General features: G+C 36.5%; 1 protein-coding gene across 9 annotated transcripts in view; it reads left to right on the forward strand.

Annotated features, from left to right (window-relative positions):
- pde4cb (phosphodiesterase 4C, cAMP-specific b) overlaps positions 1-21,571 on the forward strand; it is a 121,366-nt gene that overhangs the window by 78,683 nt on the left and 21,112 nt on the right. For 5 of the 9 annotated variants that reach the window (XM_008406597.3, XM_008406599.3, XM_008406600.3 and 2 more), the window contains 3 exons: positions 17,432-17,623; positions 18,985-19,026; positions 20,908-20,944. In XM_008406597.3, coding sequence (XP_008404819.1) covers positions 17,432-17,623; positions 18,985-19,026; positions 20,908-20,944 — 271 coding nt within the window. Of the gene's footprint in view, positions 1-6,335; positions 6,736-17,431; positions 17,624-18,984; positions 19,027-20,907; positions 20,945-21,571 lie in introns of those variants that run through there. The other 4 variants (XM_008406601.3, XM_008406602.3, XM_008406598.3 and 1 more) reach the window with 2 other exon arrangements.

Genomic DNA, 21,571 nt, shown 5'->3' on the forward strand with positions numbered 1-21,571 from the left:
TCAAAGCTTGGAGGAAGTTTAAACTGTCTCCCTAGCGACTGGTTTTCACTCAAAGCACTTTGTAGCACTTAAAAGTTTGTGCCCAGCATGTGTGGGGTCAGCTGCTCTTTTTCTGACTTTAAAGCTCTACAGATCCTGGATAGAGGAAAGGTAAATCCTGGAGATGGTCTCTCCAGATCATTCCTGTCCTGTTTTGTGGATGAGTGTTGGATAAAGTCAGAACAGACGACCAGCAGCTCCTGTCGATGGTTTCACTTCTCGAGTTTCCACAGGAAGAACAGAGTTTCTGTGCGAGTCTCACAGGGATTTCTGTGGAAAAGGCCAGTTGAATCACGTCGTTTTGGTCTGTTCCAGGAGCGAAGTGGTGAATCATTTGGACTGATGTGACGATTACTGACATACTTAAAGCTTCTGATTATTAGAAAAACAGTCACCAAACTTTTCAGCTTCCAGTAAATAAAACCATAAAGTAATATGGTTGCTTGTTGAATGATAATATCCTTTAACAAGGATAGTATCACATTCTCCCTCAGGAGGATGTCATTATTGCTGTTTTCATCTCTTATTTTACTAATTCCATTAAAGCATACTAGTATTTACTCTTTATCGTAACATTAACACAAGTTTTAAAACTTTTCAGCATTTCATGAGGAGAAAGAAGAAATTAAACTTTCATGTTACAGTATAACAAAATTAATCTAAATATCTAAAACCTTAGTTCATAAATTCAGTGCATCTAAATAGTTTTATAACTTTTTTAACTCCTGATCCAAATTATTCTATATTCTAGTCCATCAAGATATTTCATTTCTAATTTATTTTACTTTATACCTGACAGATGATAACGTAAACCTTAAAGGGTTTAGATCCGAACATGGAACCTTGTGGGACTCCACATTCAATGATGAATCAGTTTGAGCTCTGATACTTCATCTGAGAACTTCACAAACTGTTTCCTGTTTAACTGCTCAGCCTTTTATGAACATTATTTCTGCAGTGTTATGAAAGTAAAAATGTAGAATCTGTGTTAGAATATGATTTTTTTAAACTTAACATTAATCTATTTTGCAAGCATGATGTTAAAACTGTGTGATTAAAAATCCGTTTGATTCTTTTTTTTCCTGTTTTTTCCCACAGTGGCGTCTTGACAGTGTAACAGTGTAGAGTTTTTATTGATCTGCATTGAATCTTAAATCAGATTCACATGCCTCTTTAATTTTGCTGAGAGGAATGAGAGTCAGTAAATAAGTTATAGAGGTGATGATTTCCAGAGTTTCCCAAACACATCAGAACCAAGTAATTCCTTATTTTTGTCATTTAATTTAAACATCATGTTGTTTATGAAAACTCAGACAAGGAGGTAAAACTTACTACCTCCTCAAAAGGGTATTTATTACAGTCCCAAAAAAGAAACTGGAATCAAAGTTTATATTTTAGAGCTCCAAATGGAAATCAGTAACTAAAAGATGAAATTCCTGAAGGTTTTTACTGTATATTAGAAGCACATGGTGGGCAAACTGAAACTAAAGTTGTTGTCAGTGATTGCGGGATGACGACACGTTACTGGGACCAGATGTTTGTCTGCCTCCTTACGAGTCACAGAAGGAAACACTGACTGTGCGGCTGACCTTCCAGAAAGTAATGACGCCATCAGCGGGGAGGTGGGGAAAGGATCAAAGTAACTTTATAATGTCAACCCTGTAATAAAAGGGGGAAAAATCAAGGGCACGCTGCAAACGAATGCTGAGCTGAACATATTTATAGGTACGATGGATTTACCACACGTATCTAATGATGAAGTCGAAGCAGAAAGAGCAGGAGAATCTGTTTGAAGTGATTCATGCAATCTTTTCCTACATTTTCAGGAAAGGGGAACACGTCATTTTGTTTCTTATTTAGTTAAAGGGGCCGTTGACTGTGTGGAAAAGGATGATTAGTGGCTAATTATTCGCCTACGTGACTTTTAAATTCTCCTTTTTCAAACAGGAGCTGATGTTTTCGATAGTCGTTGTGGGAAGAACAGATGTTTGTACCTGAACAAAAAAGGAAATCTTAGAGTTCAGCTGATGTGTTTGCCATCAATGTTAAAGAGGATAATTCATAAGTTAGTGAGATTTGTCATCCAAAACATAAATGTTTACATTTCTTCTTTTTATTTCAGAAATTTCATTGTTGCTCTGAGATTGAGCTCTTCTTGTCTGACTTTTGTTCTTTCAGAAAATCGCAAATATGACGATTTTTAAAGTTTTTTTGCTGATCATTACAGGGAAAGTCAATCATGTAGGTTGTCTGTAATGATCGGGCTGCTTTTAAAACATTTTAAACTTTATAATGAAGAGTTTCTATGAAATAAAACAATTCATTTGAAGGAAACATTTCTATTTTAATCTAATCATGACATTAATTACCAAAGAAATGCAGGTTGACACAGTAAACAAAGTGTGAATCACTGAATTCCCATTAAAACTCCAACAACTGAGCACGACTTCAGGATATTCTTATGTTTTTTTTTATAGATTATTGACAAAAAAAAAAAGATTTTTTCCAAATGTCATCAAATATTTAGCTGTATATTAAGCATATTCAGGGGATTTCTTTTTCAAAAGCTGCTTTAATTTCATTGCTGACCTTACGGAAGCTCAGTCCTGCCAAAACTGGTGATAAATATATAAATATAGTGCTTGATAAAGTAATAAATGTGCCAAATAAACAACAATAATAATAATAATAATTTTCCCAACTTATTTTATTATACAGTGTGACAATCATCATTTTCAACTCCATTAATTTAACATTATTTTATTTCTAATATTTTGTTAATTAGTTTCATTTTTATTTTTCAAGTTCTGCAGTTATCTATTAATAATTATTTTTATTTATAGCCACTTTTTTACTATACATTTATTTTCTCTTTTGCCTTTTTGCGGAAACTAAAGTTAAATTAAACGGACAAAGTAACTTACAGAAAGATGCTTAGATACGCTATAAAATGATGCGTACAGGAGCTTTTTTTTACTCTGCTAAATATTTCCTGTTTTAGATCAGTCAGTAGTAACAATATTATTTATTTTTTGTTTTTTTTCTTAGCAGTTGTTGCACTTTCTTCGAATTAAGAAGTTCAGTATTTGGAATTTCTTAAAATCTCACTTCATTGATTATTTTCCAGTAAATTTTTCTTCATCATTACTTTTGCCAGCTCCAAGTTATTTCAGTGACTATTGTGTTTTTGTTTTTTTATTTGTTTATAACCAGAGAAGTAGCACTACTTTTTTCCACGTCTGTATCTCACATTTTCTCCCGTTTTTGCCTCTGATTGCTCTTTTTAGTTGCGGACGTGTCTCCTCAGCAATAATGAGGATGATGATAAAGACTGAAGTCAGACTCGGAGTTGCTCATTACGTTGTGATTAATCTCTCAGCAGGGATTCCCCATGATAACTAGACTCTGACTCATGCAGTTAGGAGAAGCTTGTCTTCCTGGGAACAAGCAGTTTGGTGTTTTTGACTTTTGAAGTGTAGGTTGACAGAAGCGAGGCAGTGAAGCTGCTGCTCCTCCTGCAGCTGATGTCTCAGTCTGAGGCGCTCAGTGTTGCTGTTTCTGAGAAAGTCGTGGTGATTTATGTTGTGTTAGGGCTTTTCTCTGCAAACGTCATGGCAGCTATGCAGTTGATGGTTTATTTCTCCCATGCAAAGCGCAGGGTTGTTAAAAGGTCGTCCAATTTTATGTTTACGTATAGAAGCTGTTGCTTTTTGGCTGCTTGTACAGATTTACAGCAGCGCACACATTCAGGGTAAAAACATGTAAAAAAGTTTCAAGTGTATTTCTTATGGTAGCAGTAATATGGAAATGAATCACATTTCTGATTTTAATTAATTCATTTTAATACTTTCCAGATGCGTAGGAAGAGTTGGATCTAATGTAAAATAAAGGAATTAAGATAAGCCCAGTTTCAGCAGCCTAGTTTTTATTAAACTCAGAGGAAGTAAATCAAGGTGCAATCTGTTGATTGACAGGTTATGAGATTGAAAAAATCAGTCAATCAAGGTGCAAATATTAACTTCAGTTAGGGCTGAAACGATGAATCGTGATGAATCAATTATTGAAATAATTGTCAACTAATTTACTAATTAATTAATCATTAAGTGAAGTAAACAGACTCTGAAAATAGGCGAGTTGCTGAAAGAACAACACATTCAGAGCGGTAATGAAGCCAAAATTTTATTTAAAAATATTTACATTTTTCATTGAAGATTAAAAAAACTTATTTTTCTGTAAATATTCTCTACTGAGAACTCCTTAAGTGGCTTCAATTGGTTCAAATTATATTCAAAAAAAAAAAAGTTGTCTATTATGCATCAAGTTATTCACCGCTTAACCATAAAACAGCAGATCAGCGATACCCTATGCTGATGTTAAGTCAAACAGAAACAGCTGGACTTTTCACATGTTGATGTTAGAAATTGGTTTTTTTTAGCTGCAGATTCATCCTTTGCTACAAATGATCAATAATCTACTAAAGGAATGCTGTTACTGCATTTTAAGCAAGAAAACGTGTATCTTATTATTCATGAAAGGAATTGAATTATTTAATTGCGTCTTTTAATGTATTCAACTAATGTAGTTTCCTGCATTCTTTGCAAAAAGTCCTCCTCACATAAGGAGCTTAACCACGAGGAAGTGAAATTATCTCATCTTTCATGACCAAAATGACAGATAAATGTGGAGCCACATCTAGTTTGACTGACTGGAATCTCACCTGAGATTTTTTTGACCCTTGCAGCAGCAAAGAAAAGCTGACCTTTGACACTGATGCAGCAGGTCGCCCTGCCCTCTGAGAGCTGCGCCGCTTGCCAACATGCCACAACCTGACACACATGCAGTCTACATGAGGTCAAAAGTCAAACCTGCCGGTGCTTTAGACGGTGGTGTGGAAAGGTGGAGTCACGTCGGCAGATGAAGTCGTGCTCTGAGATGACGAGTCATCTCTAATTATCATCATCTCTCTGCAGCTCTTGCTGCTTTCTCATATATTCTCCAAGTGCAGGCAGATTCCCTGCAGCTCCTGTGACAAATTTTCTGCTGGAGCGATTTAATAGCTCATATCTGGCTCATGTCAGTCCAGTTTCTGCACCAAAGAGATGCGGTACTGGGAAAAAGTATTTTTCCGCTCACAGATTCCTTCTTTTTGTTTTGTGTACTCCGATCATCAATCAAACATTTAATGTTGTGCTTGGATGATCTGAGTTCATGTTTGCAGTTTTCAAATCAAGATTTCACATTTTGGAAAAGAAAAAAACATGCAAACCAACTTGACCTTATGTGGAAAAAGTGAGACTAAGCACATTTTTTTTGTATTTTATTGTTTTAAACAAAAGCCACAAAGAAATGAATGGTATTCATTTTTTCTTTTAAATATTTGTGCAAATGCTGGACTGAATTATGCCTTGCTGCAAACAATATTTCTTTATATTTACGGACAAAATATGCTCAATTTAAAGTCTAGATTTTTTAATAATCTCTCAGTGTAATTTGTTCTCAGGTCTTCTGAAAATCTTTTTTGTGGCTGTAATTATTGCATCAACTAATGATAGAAGTAGATTCATTTATATATTTAAATTTTTAAAGAAACTCACCTGCAGCTTCTTCAAGTATAATGACTCACAATTTGTTCAAATATTGCATTTCTGAGCTCTGCCAAACCCAGAAGGTTTTAGAAATGACCTCACATTTTTCACCTCAGCCTCAAACATCTTTTCCATACATAGTCGAGTCTTTTATATTCAATATACATGTCAACAAACTGTAATTAGTTGCGTTCACAGCTTAGAATTTAAACAGTGAGCGGCACTTGGTGTTCCCTGTTGGAGTTATTTACCGCTGCCTCCTTTCTTTTTGGCTCTCTTACTGTAAACTGTTGCTATTCTTCTCCACTCTGATGCCACGAATCCCTTCAGTTTCCTCTTTAAGCAGACATGATCTTAAACCAACAAAGACCCAAAGATTCTTCGTTTATCTGCTGTTTTCTTTTTTCTGAGAAGCCACCCGTCCGTTCCGGGTTTTTGACCCGAGGTGACGGCTGACGGGAAATATTGACGTGACAATGGCTGTTCCCTGGCCTTGCTCCCAAATCATTTCCAATTCGCAGTTACAGCCTCATCCTGCTGAACCGCAGAGTTTCCCCCCGGAGTCTTTCTGCTCCGGTCCTACAAACAAACACGTCTCAGCAGAAGTCCCACAAGCCGAGCCAGCTGGTTTCTTTTTGATTTGATTCATATGGCATCAGTTTTGTAAAAGTTTTTGGTCTCTGTTTTGGTGTAAAAACAAAACTGCAGCGAACGGAGCGTTGGGCCGGGAATAATTTCAGGCCTGCGAGGCAGCGGGTCGATTGACATTTCAGTGACAAGCCACGAAACTCTAACTGACGTCAGCAGACGAGCATTATTGTGTTTCTGTCACTGTGCTGTTGGGTATTGCAGATGGAAGAGTGGACTGGAGTGTTATCCTGACATCTCTGCAACTCCAGGAATGATGATCCACTCTGGGGCAAATTAAAGCCCAGCAAAGCAGCCTTGTTCTCTCATTTTGTGCCCCGGGGAGCAGCAGGCGAGAAGCGCAGAGTTTTGATGAGCGAGGAAGCAAGGCGTCCACATGAGGCCCGGTCCCACGCTGTCAGTCACAGGTGAATTTTATCACCGACGTAGTCGTGAGGGGTCCGCATACGCAGCAGGACGCCAGGTAGGAACCGGGGAACTGAGGGAACTGTTCAGTTTTTGTTGAAACATAAATATAAGTCCTTGCATCGTTTAAATAAAAGAGACCGAGTTTATTATATATGATGGAAGTTCCTGCAGTTGACATTGACGATGAGGAAAATTAATTAAAGGTATATAGTGAATTCCCAACTTACAATGTAAATAAATTGGAAAGTGTAGGTGGGAGTTTTGATAATCCACATTTTCTTTGTTTATTGAAGACATGTAAGGATATGATGTTTTAGTTTTTTTCTATTTTTTATTATAATAACTTAAATGAACTAAAGGGGAAAATAATATTAATAAGTGGGGCTTTGTGCCTCTGCTGCAGGTCTTTTTACTTTTAGTGCAAAAACATTTATGTTTCTGCTTTCTTGGTTTTATTTGAATCGTTTTATGTAAAGTTTGCTGATTTTGGGAGCATTTTAGTAGCTTTGTGGACAGTCTGTTAGGACTGAAAGAACAAAGTAAGAAACTGGATTTAACTTGGATCAGAACTCATGCAGGATGAAATCCCAATCTGGTCCTGCACTGTGTGCTTTATATCCTTCTGACAAAAAGACAGCTATGTTTAATTCTTATTTTATTACATTTTTTTTTTTACTTCATTTCTTTCACTGTGCTTCCTACTGTTGTTTGGTATAAAACCGTAGAGTAGTTCATCTAAAGCCAGAAGTGAGTCTTTTCTCTGGACCTGGATGGACTAATTGATGAAAATGTTTTGGTATTTACGGTAATGAGATTTAAAGAAGTATTTTTTTTTATATTTGGCGGGTCAGGCTGGATTATTGCAGGATTTACTGAACTTCCTGTTTCTGCAGAGAGAAAAATAATAGTAGATAAGCCTGAGAAAAATGATCTGATTTCATTTTCAACCCTATTAATTCAACACTATACCCATTTCATTTTACATTTTATTTTCCAATCTGGATTTTTTTTTATTTAATTTCTTTTTATTTAAATATATTTTCCTATTTTTTAGAGAAAAAACAAAACAAAAAACCTGCATATCATTAAACCAAAAAATTGTAGCAGGAAAAAGTACAGAAACGTTTTTACTTTGGGTGTGGGGTGACAAATTTACTCTTACTTTTTAATCATACATGGATTTATTTTCTCATCTAATATTTCCTTTTTGCATTTCCTCAACATATTGTCTTGTGCTCACATTAAACTACGCCATCTATAAATGTTTATATTGTCTGACAGATCATATAATGAGCTCAATATTTTCTCACAGTACAAACTTTATATACGTTTCTTTCTTTCCTGTTTTGTGTTTAGAGATGTATCTGTATGGATGGTGATTGATGCTTAGTTGCTTTTGCTTTTTCCCCAAATCACTCCTTTTCATTCAAAACTTTGTTTAGACCATATTCAGAGCAGAATGTCTGTAAGTGTTGAGTGACAGTTATGTATTTAACGTTAGCCTGATTCCTTTCTTTGCAGATTTAGTCAGCATATTGTTGAATTCAACACTGATTTAGTCAGTTAGAGAGTCAGTCATGACGGTGAACCTCAGTTCCTAACATGATGAAATCACATAAGCACATATAAGACCCCGCCACGCCGACATTGTCTCCATCTTGTCGTGTCCTGCTGATCAGAGATGTGATTGGCTGCTTCTGAGCTAATTAGGGAAGGAAGTGGCGCACTCGTTCCTCACCTACAGCCTCAATCACCCTGCGCTGAACGGCTCCAATTAGTGCCATATGTGCATGATTAGAGGAGCGCTCTGAGCCTGTCCTGTTGCTGGGCAAAGACGCTTCGTCTGTGTGTGTGTTTGAGTGTGTGTTGTTGGCCCGAACGAGCCTTTCCAGTTGTGTACCAGTGTGATGCCGGGTTGTTTGATTTTTGGGTCGATGCGAGAGCCAAATCTAGATCTCTGCTGCTGGGGCCTGTAATTACACACACACTGCCTCTCTCTGAGTGTGTGTGTGTGTGTGTGTGTGCGCGTGTGTGTGTGTGTGTGTGTGTGTGAGTGGTTTGTCCTGGTGCGTTACCCTTTCAACCAGAATCTAATGATGTTAATGCTGATCAGCCACTGTATGGATTCCTGCCTCGCTGGAGGCGCAGAGCTAATCGCTGCAGATATGATCGATACCCATCCTGAGGAGCAAATCAACCTTTGAGGCAAACTCCAAAAAGTTTAACCTCTACAGCTCCACTGAGTAAAATCTACGAACCTTTTATATGTAAGATTTAGAGCATGTGTGTCAAACTCGAGGCCCGGGGGCCAAATCAAATTTGTGTGAAAATTGGCCAGAAACATTGGCTTTTAGTGACTGCTGCCTCAGTCTTACTTGATATCAAGTTATAGACTGTATCCGATACAGTGATTAATACAAAACAAATCACATCTAACATCATACATTAGCTCAAATATAAGAAAACTTGCTTACAAATATATATATATTTTTCCACACAAAATCTGTGATTTTAATAGCAAAAAACAAACACAAAAACAGTCAGTGTAAAAAGATGTTCAATATTAAATTTTTAGAGACACTTATTGAATTCTGAAACAACTATTTATTGATATCTTAAATTAATGGGTTTTATCAATATATTCTGGCACACCAGCCCTTTAAGAACATTTAGAGTTTTGATATGTCCCAAAATGAAACTGAGTTTGACGGCCCAGATTTAGAGTCACAATCCAGACATGTCTGGTACTTGGACTTAAAGTTTTACCATAATATTTTGTGGTACATTTACAATAAAAGTGACAAGAAAAACTATTTATTACATCTTTTTTATATAAGACAAATACCGCTCTTGAAAAACACATCCATTTTTATAAGCATGGATAATAAATCAATAACAATATCACGATAGAAACATATCAATAGATTCGTCTGATAAAATATTCAATCATTTCACTGAACTCCGATTCAGAACCGCACAGCATTCTGGGAGATGTAGTCAGAGGAAAGGTTTTAGCTGCTCAACCTGTCATGGCTAACTAAGCTAGGTTGGTGGGCTCAACTAGCTCTCCCACTCTTTCGTTTCCTAGCAACGAGCTGTTGAGTAACTTGCGGTTGCCTAGCAACGAGCTGTTGAGTAACTTTTGCGATTTTGCCACTGTGCCTCATAACTACTTAAAGATAAAAAATTTTAAAAAATCGCTGTGGAGTGAAAACTGGAAAGGTTTGGCAGTATTTCAAATATTTAAAACAAAAAATCGAATCAATAATATCGATTTTGACTGATATGAAACACTTTCATAATGATACGCGTATCAACCATTTATAATATGCTTCTGTAGGACACCAGTCACATAAATAAGTGTGATTTCTGTCACTAAACTGCTTACAGTATCATATTTTCATACTTATTAAGATTCATTGATTGTCTCGTTAAACAAACAGTGGAGAAAATAGCGAGAAAATAACGAACGGTATTTTTAAACATCGTAATGTTAAATTCAAGATTTTGACCATGACAAGAAATGTATCAAGATAAATGGATTAAATGGAATAAATGGCTCTGGATTCAAGGATTTGAAAGTACATGATAAATATACTAAAATAAATTTAAACATGGAAAGTGTTCCAGGACTTTGTTTTTTTATTCCTTGATTAAAAATAGCATCTGTTTACATTCTTACCTATTATATGGAGCCTTGTTTCTGTAAGTCCTTATTATTGATTTAAAAAATATTTGTTCCACAGGCAGATTATTTAATTTATAACAAGACATTTTTTCATGTTATAAATGGAATAATCTGCCAGTGAAACAAGCTATTTTTCATCAATATTAATATGTTATTTACTTAAAACACTGTATCTATATCTTGATAAAAACTGGAAGATATTTGCAATAAAACCAGGAAAAAATACGTGGTTAGATTTTGTGTTTTTGCAGTGGGTCTATCTATTGGCACATTGGCGTAAAGGAGGAGGAGGCTGGAATAAAACCCACAACTTTCTGATTGCGTTAAAACACAGTTTCCCGTCTTTCCATCAATCTATCCATCTGTTCATCCATCCATCTGTCTTTTTATCCACCTTTTCTGTCCGTTATTCCATATTTTTATTTTTTACTTCGATAAATTCTCCAGTTTTTGTAAAACTGATTAAGTTTGAGTCAAATATTTTCTGGAAAATAAAGAGAAAAAAAATGTGATTCCCATCACTCAGCTGCTTTAAGACAAAGCATCTTTGTTTAGATGTTTTTCTTTATTTTGAACTGGATTTGCTTGTAATGATCTACTCTGATGATATACTCCAGATCCAGATTTTTAAACACTGAAAGTTGTATTTTTTCAACTCTTCCCTTCATTTTAAACTGAAATAAATTAGTAATAATAATTTATAATCCTTATAAAACCAAATCTTTTGTTTTTAAACCTCAGTTGTCTGCTCTGTTCTGGGGCAGGAGTCGATCCTCCGCCTTTAAGTCAGAGGTGACAGAAAAATAATAAATACCCCAGCTGCTGCGACTGGCTGCGCCGCTCCACTCCTGCCGGCTATATTTAGAGCTGCTCTGTGATCAGATGTTGATGTTGGACACAAGCTGCCCGCTCCGTCTGAACGGAGAGCCGCAGTAGATCGGTCAGGTTAATAGAAAGAGCAGCCGGCCTTTTATGGAAGTTTGCAGGTACGTCAAACACGCAAACAGATCGAGTTCATCTGTTCATCTCCCAGCTGGTTTGTATGACCTATAATTATTATTAACAGTATCTAAAAAAAAAACATAAAATCCATGGAAAAGTTCAGTTTTCTCCAAGATGAACAGCATTTTGATCTGCTCTTTTCCTGGAAGATGAGAAAAAGTTTATGTTTTTTTTTTTATAAAGGATGGAATAATCTGTTAGTAGAAAACAACAGGTACTTATAAAAGTATCAGTATCTTATGATTTACATAATATGTTAAAATAAAGGAACAAAGAAATGGATGATGAAAGGAAAGAAGAGGGACGAATGAAAGGGAACAAATGAGAAAAACAAAGTAAGAAAACTTGGAAGTTAAGAATAAAAAGTAGATAAGAATAAAATGCTACATAAATTTTGAACAATATTGAAATATTGAAAAGTTAGAATTAAAAATGGAAGCAAAAAGAAATCAAGACAAAGAAAATATTAACCGAATTAATACAAAAAATAAGATGTGTAGAAAGTAAGGAAGGATTAAATAAAAAGAATGAGCAAGGGAACAGCAGAAACAACAGGTGGATAATAGGGAGGAAAGGAAACAGATGAAAAACAGAAAAATAAAAAAGCATTAAAGTAATGAAGATGAAAGGTAGAAAGGAAAAGACAAAGAAATTAAGAGAAAGGTAGGAATAAAAGAAAGATAACAGCTATTGAACAAATCAGTGAAAGAAAGAACGCTTAAAGGACTGAGAGAAGCGGAAAGATGGAAGGAGAGAAAGAAGAGAAAGGAAAAGAAGACAGAAAGAAGGGAAAAGAAAAGAGATCGGAAGGAGCAAAGAAAGTTGAAAAAAGGAAGGAATCCAATGGATGGAAAGACATGGGAATAGAGAAAGGAAAGATAAAGAAATAAAAACAACACAGTTAAATAAAGAACAGAAGGAAGACAGAAAACGGAAAGAACAAAGTGATGAGGGACATTTTTTCTCCAGAGTGGATATTATTCATTGTTAGATCTGTGGCTTCATGTTTATCTGTCAGTTTTTACACCTTAAAGATTGTTTTACCTCGTGGCAGAAATAGATACGAATCTGCAGAGCTTTGAAACCTCTAAGAGTTTCATGTTTAGATCTCTGTCTCAAGTTTTCCTATAACTCAGGAAACTGCACTTGTCTCTCAGAAACTTGGATCTATCTGAAAACACGCAGAACTTCGGAAATTAGAGGATTTCTTGTGGGAATATGGCCGCCGGTTTGAGCTGAGGTGCAGAGTAAAGGTGGACGAGTGAGTTCGCCTCACTCAGTTTGAACTTTGCAGTCTTATTTTCTCTCTGCACAACGCTGAGATCGACAGAAATAACCACGGTGCTTGTTTTTCTGCCACCCTGCGGCCCGGCCACCCTCTTTTGTGTGTGCAGTCGCGATGACATTTAAACACAGAGAGCGCGAGCGTTCAGGACAAACGAGTGAGAGGGAAAGATCTGTTTGGCACGGCGCTGGATGAGGAGGGAAGCAGCTTGTTTTTCTGCTGCTTTCAGATCAAATGCACAAAAGTCTTTAGGCGTAAAGCAAGCAAATGGTCGCTCACGCACACGTGCATCCTCGTGTTTTTACATTTGGCGCTAAACTTGCTGGATCTCTCTGCAATGGTCTGCGCTAACCTGGCCTTCCTGGTGTGATGTTTCTGGCTCCTTCAGCCGATTCCCACGCTCTGAGGAAAGAAAAGACACAGGAGGAAGAGTATATGTGTGTGAGTTTTGACCTTTGTCCCTCTGTCTGTGTCATCTCCCCATAAATAAAGCCCCTCTGGCCTCGATGGTCATTTTCTGAGTCATTCTTCACATATATAGATGAAAGTTTCTTAAATCCCTGAGCTGCGACTCCCAGGAGCCTCTTCACAAACACACAAGGCTGGACAGCAACTGGAGCCGATGGAGATTTTCCCTTTTGACGTCTTTTCAAGTTGAAATTAAGCTTTGAAAACAGAGATCCCAAATGAAGAAGATGACTCAAGTTGGAAGATTGTGACTTGCTCTAGTTTAAAGAAACAACTCAAAAATACGCTACGGTTTAGTTTTAATAGATGTTTTTGGTAATCATCCTTTAAATGGCCCAGTCAAAGACCAGATCTACGTCCATTTGAGATCTTGCAGTGAGTTCATGTTCCAGAGGTTCACTGTCCATTGTGATCAAGCTTGACTTAGTTTTCATTAGTTTCCACCACATCTGGTTTTCTAGAAAGAAAACCAGATGTGGTGGAAACAAAAACATCTAGATTAATGCCAAGACTGGCTGCACCTTCAGATTTTTTTTTTTTTTAAATGTTGAGAAGGAGATCTTTGTAAAGTTTATGCTTGCAACAATTAGAAACAGACAAATCCTTTTGAAAAGCTGTTTATTTTCAATGGAACCACTCTGATTCTTTGTTGGTTTTTTAGTGCTTTTTGTTTGTGTGTAAATTAATTAAACATCTTATCACGACAGACAACCCTGACGCAGGAAAGAAATTTGATATAAAGTGAATAAAAACAGATTCAAACAACTTTTTCGATTAGCTTTTCTGGAGAATAATTCCTCCTCAGGCTGTAAACTAAACATCCTGTGAACAAAACGGGGAGGTGAGGATGTGGGTGTTCGGGCAACTCTTTGTTTATGGGAGAGGAAAGTTTAGTAAAATAGACTTAAAGCGTGCGAGAAAAAAGCTGTAATGTACGTCAGAGAAATGGAGAACAATGCAGAAGGCAGGAGACGGCCGAGGTCAAATGTTCACGCATGTTTTAAATGAAACGGCCTTCCTGTCGGTCTGTATGCTTTCAGTGTTGAAAAGAAGTCAGAAATATAGTCTAAAAGAAGATGTAAGATCCAAACATTTAGATGTTTCCCCCATCAAATCTTATTGGTTGACAAAAGCTGACAGAAAAGTTTGCGAGTGGAAACGACTCGGTTGTTGCAGTTCCTCATATTGTTCACTAGTGGGCGCTGTGTTCCCGTCTAAAGGCTGGTGAGGCGCTGCTTTGCTCTTCATCATGACTGATAAATTCATTCTGGACATTTTGTAGCTGAAAGAAAATCCTGAATTTGTTACTACAGCTAAATGTGACACGTTAGCAAAAGACCAACACATTAATTCATCATATAATTGTCTTAAAAATCAGCTTTCAGTCTGGATTTTGCTGAAATAAATGGCAAATAAAAGCCTGAAGGCAGACATTGATTCCAATTCTCCTTCTATTGAAAATATGCAGCGTTTTATGTTTTATAATTTTACAGTTTTATTATGAGTGCAAGGATTAAAACACAAAATATCGTGGAAGAAATTATTTTTAAAAATTATTTAACCATCAATTAAACAGGTTATACAACTAAAAAATTGTGTTAAATAATGTTTATCTTTCTCTAAGTTTATTAAGAAATGCTGCATTTATTTATGAATCTGCTTTTGTGACTGTGTATGCCTGCAAGCATGTTTAACAATAATGCATCTGTTTATTTATTTCTCATGATTTTGACTTTAAAAGTCAAAATTCTGAGAAAAAGTCAGAATCCCAAATCCTCTTCTGCAGTTCTAAGATTTATTTCCGGATTACCTTTTTCTTGCAAAATTCATGTATCAACAATAAAGTATGCTGCACTTCATTTAATTAAGAGTGGCTAAGAGAAGCTGTATAAAGGAGACAGATGATGAAAGGAGAAAAATAGGGAATATACTGTAAAGACGTCGGGAGGTGAGCTTTTCCTCGGAGTTACCTTGTAGGATTTAAAAATAGATTCTCTCGTAAACATGGCTTTGAAGGAGAAATCATCTCAGCTGCCTGCAGAGTGAGGGGAGGGGGCATATCTACGTAAGCATCGCCACTAGTCTCCCAGTTCACCTCTTTCCTGTCAGGTAGATCTATTTTTAGCCTCTGACGTCACTGGGCTCCTCTGATGGAGCCTGTCACGGCCCACTACACAGATCCAAGGGAGGGGGAAGCGGGGTGCCGCTGCTGGGTGGGGGTGCTGTCATTGAGGTAAACCCTGCTGCTGAAGCCCCGCCTCTCTCCGCCTCGCCGCACCAATCCGCGGCGAGACGCTAAACGCATCAGTGTGCTGGATGCAGCCTTCACAGCTACTCCTCCTCGTCTCTCCATCTCTATCTGCTTCTGTGAATTGGACTGAGTCCATTCACAGTGAGTTGCATAATAGCACTCCTTCATTTATCTGAACTATTACTGGTGAAGCCCTGCAGGCAGGGCTAAAAATAGCCAGAGAGGCAACCTCGGTGCTCTGGTTTCTATTGATATGACCAGGGAAGGGAGGAGAGCAGCTGAACATGGCTGAGAATGGATCCCATTGACAGAAACGCCCTGAAATAAATGCACAAAAGATCTGCTGAGGTTTCCGTTTAGTGCTGCTGCACAGTCACATGTCGGGTTTTAAGGCATTTGCATTTATTTCTAGCATTTTCAAGCAAACAAAATGGGTGTTCAGATTCTAAATCCTGATCAGAAGAATCTATTTTTGTCTTTAGCCAGCCCAAAGAAGATGTTGTAGTGTTTGATTGGAAGCACCAGACCCAGTTAAAGATGCAGAGTAAAGATTTATTTCTGATCCTGCCTTTGAAATCTGGTTGCTAAACTCTGATGTTCTTCTCCTAACCGTCATTGACCCGTGCTGGAGCTGTTATCATTGGTGCCTGGGTTTTTAGGTCATAATGTGCTGATGTAACGCGCCGGTGTTGACGTCAACACGGAGTTAGCAGACAGAAAGATGTGCGTATGTGTATGTTTGATTGCGAACAGCCAGTAATCACAAGGTGACCCGTTCTGCAACCGGGCGGGCGTTTTTCACAAGTTCGCCTTTGGTTCTCGAACTTCATTCTCCATTTCTGTCGGGTTGTGCTCCAAATGCATTTGTGTCAGTTATACAAACATACCAGGGCCTTTGATGATGCATCAAAACTGTGCTAATACACTGTAAAACATCTGAAGGTGGTTTAACTTCATCATGAAAATCCACCTGCTGTCTTGAAAATGCAATTTAAGTCGACAAGAAATTTGTTTTGGTTTTAACTCAGAAATTAAAGTTCATGAAGTCGATTTAACAACAAGAGACAAGTTCTCTAAACATTGTTTTTTAAGTTCATTAATCTTGAATTGTGAGTTTTAACTTAATGCTGCAATATAAACCAAAAAATTATTTTACAATATGGAAGAAAAAAAAAAGCCCTCACCAGTTAAAGAGCTATTTCTGTTATTTTACTCACAATGACAATAACATAATTATAAAAATATCTACTTATTTTACTTTAGAATAATTTAAATTCTTGCTTTAAGTTGCATGAACTAAATTTCTGATCTGATAATGAATTAATGGGCATTTAGTGCGAACAGGACATAAAAATAAACATTTTCCTTAATATCACAACACTCAGATCAATCTACGTGTTGTGTTAAAAACAAGCTGCTAAGCATTCTGGGAAATAGTTCCCACTCCTGTCTTTTTCTTCTCTCAGTTTTTTTAAGTGGTTCCCTAAAAACTCAGTTTATTCAACTTTTAGAGGTTTGACAAAATTTATAAAAAGTTAAAACTGTAACTTTATCTTTCACAAACTCACATTTAGGTTCAAAATCTAAAACTGGTTAAATTTATTTGACTTAAACAGTAGAAGATAGTAGACACAACTAAATGAAGCTCAAATGTTTTACAGTGTCGGATAAGTTGTTTTACAACTAAATAGTTTGATTTACTGATTTTCTGCAAATTTAACCAAAGTAATCAACAATAATATTCACACCAACCCTCAGTATCACATGACCTTTTCATTGCTTAAACTTTTCCATTTTATTGACGTGTTATAGTTGGAAATTGAAGGTTTGAACATGATTTATAATTTATTTCCATTATTTCACCACGTCAGACTTTAATTTTTTCAGCTGAAAGTTCACTTGTAGATTTTCAGCATTTCCACACATTTATCCAAATGGGTGCAATCTTGACCCAATACGAAGTTAAACTTGGCATAATTTCGTTAAAATTGTTAAAAATCCATGAAAAATCAGATTGTGTTGTAACTCTTGTTGGGTATTTTGTTGTCCTTTTGCAGTTTTGATGTGGAGAATGGCCTGTCGGTGGGTCGTAGTCCACTGGACTCTCAGACGAGCCCGGGATCCGGTCTGGTGCTTCAGGGCAACTTCCCTCACAGTCAGCGCCGGGAGTCTTTCCTCTACCGCTCCGACTCAGACTTCGACCTGTCGCCCAAAACTATGTCTCGCAACTCGTCCACTGCCAGCGACCTGTGAGTAAATAAACACGCTGCGTTACTTTAGTTTGTCGTCATAAAGGCCTAGAAGAGGATGTGCGACAAATTAATAAGACGCCTTTAATTGAGTCTTTTCAAAACAATAATCTCAAGAATAAGAAAAAAAACTAATTGGTCTTCAGAGGCAACAGATCACTACTCCTAATTATAACTCATTTTTTAAATCAGTTAATATCCGTTAGGTTCAAATGGGCGGCATCAGCGTTACTGCAGTACTTATAGATCATTTAAGTCGAGATGAACTGATCAGTCAGTCAGATATGATTGGTGACTATAAGGTCAAACACTGAAAAGTCTTTCTTTTTTGGTTCTGTAAAAATGTCAACCACTTTTTAGAATTTGAATAAAAACCAAAATGGGACCAAAGTTTTATGTTTCTCTTCCTTTTCTGCTGGATACCAAACTATGTACAACTCTATGAAAAACTAAAGACCACTAAAAATTATCATCCGTCTGCAGAAATGCACAGTTCCCAACCAAAAACAACCAATCACAGCCAGGAAGAGGGTCTTAGCGGTGTCAATCAAACTCATGTATGCGCTGCTAAATGTGCTAATAGCTGAATCTGCCGTCACCAGTGATTATGCTAATTAGCCTGAGCATTCCTGACAGACAGGAATAAGCTGCAATGTTGCTGCAGTGTTGTGTACAAAAGCTTGATTGACAGTGATAAGACCCGCCTCCTGGCTCTGATTGGTTGTTTCCAGTTAGAATTGGGAGAAGACAGAGGAGTTTATTGCTCTCATACTGCCCTGTCATGACTTAGTGTCAGTTTCAACATACAGCTCTGGAAAAAATTAAGAGGCACTGAAAATGATCATTTTCTCTGATTTTACTTTTTACAGGTATATGTTTGAGTAAAATGAACATTGTTCTTTTATTCTATGAACTACTGACAACATGTCTCTGAAATTCCAAGCAAAAATGTAGTAATTTAGAAACAACAGTAAGAATGTTTTAACTCAGAAATCAATATTTGGTGAATTAGTCGGGTTTTCAATGGGGTTCAGTGCAGTGGGCTCTTTGTTTTTTCCAGAGCTGAATGTGAACCTGCAGGAAAGTTTTTATGTTTTACATCTTTACACTTTATTAAAAGCTATCATCAAACCTGCATCTCTACATTTTACTCTCATTTAAATGTTTTGTTTTTAGGTTTTATTTTGCAGTTTTTAGGAACACAACTGAAGATTCAACTTCCAGCAGATTAAAGTTTTGCCCTTAGTTTATGTTCATTTGTTCACACAAAGATTTCTCTGTGCAGCTAGAGTTTGTTTAGAGCTGCTCACTGTATGAATAGGGTCCCGACCACCAATAGCTGTTGCTCCTTTGTTTTGAAGGGAGGAAGGATTGAAGCATTGGGAAGTTAATTGGCTGCCTCGGTGAGACAACGTGTGAAGATTCCTGTGTTTTTGCTTTCCTGTCTGTCCCCTTTGGGCTTCCTCGTGTATCCTGACCCTTCTGCTGCCACTCCTCCTTGAAGTCCTAGCAAGCATTCAACAGAACTGAAATCAACCATATTTCATTTTTCGCTTGGCGAATGAATTTGACACTGATTTCAGGAATGTTTGCTAAAAAGTGATGCACATATTGGCCTAATTTTCCCTGCAGCATGATGTATGAAGGTGCTTAAAGGGAAAGTTCAACTCTTTGAAGTGGAGTTCTGTTAAAAAAAGTAAATATCTCACCTGCAGAGAAGACACTGCTTTCCGAAAAACTCTAAAGTTGGTGCAATGCAGCCAAACACAAAGTAGTGCACAACTGTGAAATGGTAATAAAATTATAGGTTTTATTTATTTTATTTCAGTTTTTATTTCTCACTTCAGAAATCACCTATTTGCTAATCTGAGATTCATATCAGATTTAACCAGAATTAACTCTGAGAGTTATTTGGCCCAGCTGAAATTTCACTGCAATTTCAGCTGCAAATCATTTGTTCACCAGTTCTGTATGGAAGCTAGATCTTGCCAAAACTGACAGTAAAATACAGTAGTAATATAAATGAATGAATTACTTGATAAAGCAATTAAAATGTCAATAGTTGCATCAAAACCGACTTCTTCATCTTGTTTCATTCAGTGAAACATGAATTAATATTGTTTATTATATTCAACAATGTTAATTTAAAAATATCACTATTATTTAATTTTTCATTCTATTTCCAATCTTATAGTTTTAATAGTTTTTTTAAATGTTTTTTTAATATTTGATATGATGTCTCTATTCACTGTCACATTTTATTCAACTTTTTTTCTATATTTTGCATTTAGTATTTTTTGTATCTATTTTACTTTCTTTTTTAAACCATACATTGATTTTTTTGTTTCAGTGATGATGTTAAATGCAAATGACAAACATATATTACACATCACAATGAAATCAGATGGGAAAGTTATTATTTTTAATTCTTTTGGGTGGAATATTTGACACATTAATTACTTTATCAAGGCATTTATTTAACTTAAAGCTACTATTTGAATCAGGTTACTGCTAAAGATAATTCGTTCCTCTGGATTTTATTTATTGGTATGAGAGTATAAAAATAGATTCTGTATTTTTTGTTGCTTTTCACAGTTATGCACTACTAAGGTTGTTGTGTCGCATAAATCAGAATAAAACACACCGTAGCTTCTGGTCGCATCGGAACAAGATGTGAACAAATCCAAAGGGTGTGAAGACTTTTAGGAGAAGTTGTGCGTCGGACACTTTTGCTTCTGCAGATTGTATTTGAAGTCTTTAGTGTGACATAAGTCGATTTTTTAAATTTTCATGGGAGCAAAGACGCGTAGGAACTGCAGGGAAGATATTTTTTATCCATTCAGAAAACGGCAGAACTTTCCCTTTACGGTGCATGCTGTGGCACCTTTCCACACAGCACTCAGAGCATGAACACTGCTCCTCGCCTGCTCTTTGTTCTAAATGCAAACCTGTTTCCGAGGCCTTGTGTGATTTTTGAGCTGAAAGAAACACAAGTCAGACTCTGGATTTTCACTGACACATTTCCAGACATTTAGTCAAGGGAATTTTAGGACTTCATGCCCTTTAAAGCTTCACCAGCTGTTGAGATGAACTGCATTTATGTAAATAATACCTTTCCCTTTACCCAGTGTTTAGCTCAGACCAAACATGTTTTCAGCAAACTGCAACTTTCCTCCAATATCCTCATGTACTGTCTATTTGTCTATTTGTCTTTGAGAATTTTGGTTCGTATGGTTTTCCTTTTACATGACTTTTTTACCAGATGTTTGTGTGTGATGTTTCAGGCATGGAGAAGACATGATAGTGACTCCATTTGCGCAGGTTAGTCCCACTATTACTTATCATTTAAAGTTAATTTTCATCATATTTGATCAAGAAATGTAGGACATCTAACATTAATCAACTCTGGAAAAGACGATTATTGATAGATATGTCAGTTAAGCCTTTAGTGGAACCATAAAAGCGTTATTTACGAGTCCCTTTAGGATTTTTTACCATCAAAATCACTGGTCATGTGGTGCTATATGTTTTTTCCTCATTGAATACCTTCCAAAATTTTCACAATGGAGCAAAAAAGTTGAGAAAAATAAGAAGCAAACAGATTAAATACTAAATTTTTAGTATTTAATGATCTTAATTAGCTTGATACCTGCAGGCACGGATATAATCCATTTATTTATGTCAATAATTTGGCGTTTTGTTACTCTCCATATCGATCAGAGTATAACTTGGTATACTTAGGTCAAGTATAACTTGACATAAAGCGAGAATAAGGCAGCAGTTTAGCTAAAGTAAGAAATACTGCCACCTGCAGGTGGGAGGTAGCAGTCACCTAAATCCATTTTTTTTTTTTTTTTTTACAATTTTTGCTTGAAATTTTACCAATTAAACATTAGAGGGACTGTTTTACTGACATTTTATGCACAACAAAGCATCAAATATTAGGAA

This window comes from Poecilia reticulata, chromosome 4 (assembly GCF_904066995.2).
Source record: "Poecilia reticulata chromosome 4, P_reticulata-male-v2, whole genome shotgun sequence".
In the NCBI taxonomy this organism is placed as follows: Eukaryota; Metazoa; Chordata; class Actinopteri; order Cyprinodontiformes; family Poeciliidae; genus Poecilia; species Poecilia reticulata.